Source organism: Gadus chalcogrammus, chromosome 23, assembly GCF_026213295.1.
Source record: "Gadus chalcogrammus isolate NIFS_2021 chromosome 23, NIFS_Gcha_1.0, whole genome shotgun sequence".
Lineage (NCBI taxonomy): Eukaryota > Metazoa > Chordata > Actinopteri > Gadiformes > Gadidae > Gadus > Gadus chalcogrammus.
The window spans coordinates 5,483,263-5,488,262 of NC_079434.1; the positions used below are offsets into that span (position 1 = coordinate 5,483,263).

Below are 5,000 nucleotides of genomic sequence, written 5' to 3' on the forward strand. Positions count from 1 at the left end.
CTAAATGTTTAGATTTTCTGCTGGAGAGCCCCACTATCTTTCTCTGCTGCATTAACGATGGCGCACACACACACACACACACACACACACACACACACACACACACACACACACACACACACACACACACACACACACACACACACACACACACACACACACACACACACACACACACACAAACACAAGCCTGGGGCCAACAGCCAGTGTTGTAGCTGTTCCCTTCGGAGCCTCCTGTCTGAGGAGATGCTACATTGATGCTAGCGTGTTTAACCACACTCAGCATGGAGACATGTTGTGCATCACATGCTCCAGTTAGCTTCACCACAACAAAACCACAACAAGCAATCCATCCTGATGAATGATATAACAGCAATGGCATTCACTACTATAACACTACTCTGGGGCTGTTATATATCTATATACTAGGGTTTCCAAGTATACAGTTTATATTAATTACAACCTCTAGTTGTAATTAAACCCATAGCAATAATGTGGAAACCCCAGTCGATAATGGAACAAATTTCTGAGCGCATAATATAACAACATTTTGCCTATAATTTTACAACGTATAACATTCGTTCACCACAAATGACTCTTAAAAGCAGAGCCAACATTTTAATATATGTTAACCATTCAGCAAACAAAAGGTAACAGGCTGAGTGTGTGTGTGTGTTGGTGCGCACATGAATGTGTGAGCATGTGTGTGTCTATGGAAGTAGGTTAATGTGTATGTGTGTGTGTGTGTGTATGTGCGTCTGTGTGTCTGTGAATGTGTGTGTGTGTGTGTGTGCATGTATGTGAGGGCAGTAGGTCATTGTCTGTACCCTGAAGCCCTAAGTCAAATATACAGCTGTTGTGTACGTGTCCCGGCCAACACACCCCCACCGACACACGTCCAAGATGCTCTGATGCGTGTCTAATCACATCTCGTCGACCTCAATGTGGGCTTTTGTTCACCAACAAAGATAAAGCGTGGAGTCGATGTGAGTGCATTGTGTCACATGGAGCCCTCCACTATGAAGGACGTCTGCTCACCACAGTTCTGGTCTCAACACGATTGGTGCTGGAAATGTGTACGTTCTGAGAGCTTCTGTGTTAAAATATCTGAACCTTTCAGGAACCTTTCAGGAAGGCTGCAGGCATCACTGCCGCTTCTTTACAGGTCAACCAATCATATATGAGACGGGGCGGGTCCCCGTCGACCTTGTGGAGAAGAAGTTGGAAGAGAAACTTGTTCTTGCCGTGTCCGTCTATTCGGAACTAGTCTATCAAACAACGGCGTCAAGGCCTTGTCCACACTGTTAGGGGCTGCTAGGCTGGAAGGAGTCGAGGGCCCCCCACTTACGTTGCTCTGGGTGCGGCCCTGCTCCTTGGCGAACACGGTCTCGATGGTCTGGGGCATCTGGGAGTACAGACTGGTCCCAGCGTCCTTCCTCCCCTCGTCCCTGTACACCTTCTGTTGGAAAGAAACGAGGCAGAGGAAGGTTTAGTAACCTAACCTTAATCGTACCTCAGGCAGCCAGATACACAAGACCACCAATCGTCGTCTTGTGTTGATGTGTTTGTTTGGGCCGGGGGCCGAGGGGTTACCAGGAACGATGTAACTTGGAAGTAAAAATCAGAAGTGTGCATTCGTGCTTGTGTTTGTGCGTGTGTGTGCGTGTGTGCGTGTTCATGTGTGTGTGTGTGTGTGTGTGTGTGTGTGTGTGTGTGTATGTTTGTGTGTTTGTGTGTTCATGTGTGAGTGTGCGTGTGTGTGTGCGCGTATGTGTGCCTATGTGCGTGTTCATGTGTGCGTGCGTGTGTACCTCACTGCACAGCTGGGACTGCTCCTTTGCGTGTTGCATGTCTCTGGTCTCAGGGAGGACGGAGTAGAGAGGGGAGGACAGCTCCTTCTTACCCGCCTCCTTGTACTTATTCTAACGTCAAAGAAGAAAACCACATGTCACTCAGGTCCACCACATGTCAATCAAATCCACTGCATTTCAATCATATCCACCACACTTCTCTCAAATCCCCCACATGTCACTTGAATCCCCCACATGTCGATCGAATCCACAACACGTCAATCAAAGCCACAAAATGTCACTCAAAACTAAAACAATGACAACAAATAAATGGATAAATAGAACTGTCCACAAGAATAATGGCAATTCAGCCAAATAAACAAAAAGAAAAGTGATAAGATATCCACGGTAAAGACATGTGAAACAAACCAGGACAACGTTAGCTTCATCAAAACCCTACTAAATAATGTTTTTGCTTTGAGTCGCTCTGGTTCTATCACTGTTTAGTAAAAACAAGCTAACACAGAGTCACAGCTAGCATGCATTATGCTTTTAACAAGAACTGAGCATGTTCATGGAGGGTGGGTGTGTGTTAAGAACACATTGTTCTGCCCCTACTAAAATTGTTTCTACGACAAATATAAAAAAATAATAATAATAATGCACACATACAGAAATCTAGAACTGCACAACCCAACAAAGACGCATTATACACACTAATGCACACCAAGATAAACACCGCAGAAACACACAAAAACACAAAAACACACAGACACACACACACACACGGTTTCCCCACCTCACTGTGTGTGAGAGCCATCTCCTTAACAAACTGTGTCTCCAGTGTCTCTGGGAGCAGAGAGTGCAGGGTGCAGGACAGATCCTCCTTGTCCTTCTTGTACTTGGACTGTAGAACGTGCAAGGAAGCCAAACAACACAGACAGAAATGAAAGATATACATATGATGAAACACATCTATTTTCCAGTGAGTTTATTTTCTTAAAGGGAGGTATCCTACACTAATATATCAAAATGAATCAAGGGTGGTATTTCATACTACTAAAACATATAATAAAACTCTTTTTTTTTTCATTTGAGTGTATTTTCCTTTACATGGGCCTTTTACACTTCTAATAAAGATTGACCAAATGACCTAGTGACCTGAATCTGACCTCATTGTGTTATGTGGGACACAAGCCGTGTGCTTAATAATAGGGAATAGACCTCGAAGATGTATTCATCGTTTTGGAGACATTCGTTCTTTTAAGTGAGGAATTGACTGGTGTCAACAAGACAGTTGAGACAGTTGCGTGTAGTGCACCTCTCCACAGGTATAATGGCTGCCTCAGGAGGAACCAGCGGGTGCAGTCTAGACTCCAGAGTATGGGTTTGTGTTCTCAAATCACTTCAACAATGCTTCACAAAACAATAAGTCAACCTGAGTCTAAATCCCCACTTTAAGAGCCAGGCGAGATAGATTCAGCACCAAACTCCATATACTTGGTCATTATTTAGAGATACAGTTTCATATATAGTAAAACAGATATAGACATATACAGTCTAACAGATATAGCTTGTGTATTGAATTATAGCAGCAGACCTTTTAACAGATACCTCACAATTTACCTCACTTTTACAAACTAAATTGGTTGAGTATATGGAGAAATATTGAGCATTATGATCAAGAGTGATGCATGGTTGCGTATTTCTTTGACAAACATTAAATCATTTGCAAACAAACACATTCACAAGCAAATGGTCAAACGCAACCACCCACACACACACAATAACACCCACCAACACACACACACCCACACACACCCACACACACCCACACACACACATCCACACACACGCACCTCACTCTGCATCTCAGAGATCTGCTTCGCAAATTCATTCTCCCTGGTGTCGGCCATCTTGTGGAAGGCACTGCTGCTGGCATCCTCCTTGCCTTTCTGCTTGTACTTAATCTATCACACACACACAGACAGACGCACGTACACGCACACACGCACACTAATGAATATATGCACACATTAACTCAAAGAAAATAAACAAGTGCAGCGTCTAATGTTTATCAAAATGTACAATCCTCAGCAATCATCATCTCAGAAAAAACATAAACTGGGATTTGCTGCCCTATCAAAGAATAAACAAATGCATTTAAGGGACTATCCATCCCCACATTGTATTATTCATTAACAAAATGACTCATTATTTTTCTGTATAGCGCACCACACTATTCTTTCAGTCATTTGGTCCTGAACTTCTAAAATGCTGTTGAATCAAAAAGTCCACATAAAGTATTTTTCTTATGTTTATGTACATTCAGTTACATAACGCTTGGGTTGCAGTGAAACACCACCATCCCACACACCCTCCCTGCGTGGCGCTGCATGGGAGTGCAACCCCCCTGGGCTGGTAGAGGAGGACAGCGCCCGGCCCTCACCCCCACCCACCCACCTCACTCTGACGCTCAGAGGCAGCTTTAGCAAGCTGGAGGTCCACCGTGTCCGCCAGCAGGGAATACAGGCTGGAGCTCGTCTCCTTCCTCCCTTCCTCCTTATACTTCACCTGGAGGAGGAGAGGAAAGGAGGAGAGGAGAGGAGGAGAGGAGAGGAGAGGAGAGGAGAGGAGAGGAGAGGAGAGGAGAGGAGGAGAGGAGAGGAGAGGAGAGGAGAGGAGAGGAGAGGAGAGGAGAGGAGGAGAGGAGAGGAGAGGAGAGAAGAGGCAAAGAGAGGAGAGGAGAGGAGAGGAGAGGAAAAGAGATGAGGGTAAAGGAGAGGAGAGGTGGTAAGGGGAGAGGAGAGGAGCAAATAGGGTAGAGGAGAGGAGAGGAGAGGAGAGGAGAGGAGAGGAGAGGAGAGGAGAGGAGAGGAGAGGAGAGGAGACAAGGGGATAGGAGAGTAGATTATAATCAAGGAGGAGAGGAGGAGAGGAGAGGAGAACGAGACGGGAGGAGTCGAGGAGATGAACAGGAGAGGGGAGGAGGTGAGAGGAGAAGAGAGGAGGTGAAAGGAGAATAAGACCAGAGGAGAGAAGAAGAGAGGAGAGGAAAAGAGATGAGGGTAAAGGAGAGGAGAGGTGGTAAGAGGAGAGGAGAGGAGCAAATAGGGTAGAGGAGAGGAGACAAGGGGAGAGGAGAGTAGATTATAATCGAGGAGGAGTGGAGGAGAGGAGAGGAGAACACAGAGGAGAGAAAAGCCGAAA

General features: G+C 45.5%; 1 protein-coding gene across 1 annotated transcript in view; it reads right to left on the bottom strand.

Annotated features, from left to right (window-relative positions):
- The window catches only part of LOC130376949 (nebulette-like), a 45,480-nt gene that overhangs the window by 14,829 nt on the left and 25,651 nt on the right, over window positions 1-5,000 (bottom strand). Inside the window, exons 17-21 of the mRNA XM_056583880.1 lie at window positions 4,254-4,364; window positions 3,650-3,760; window positions 2,590-2,697; window positions 1,812-1,922; window positions 1,349-1,459 (exon numbers count right to left, since the gene is read on the bottom strand). Coding sequence (XP_056439855.1) covers window positions 1,349-1,459; window positions 1,812-1,922; window positions 2,590-2,697; window positions 3,650-3,760; window positions 4,254-4,364 — 552 coding nt within the window. The remainder of the gene's footprint in view (window positions 1-1,348; window positions 1,460-1,811; window positions 1,923-2,589; window positions 2,698-3,649; window positions 3,761-4,253; window positions 4,365-5,000) is intronic.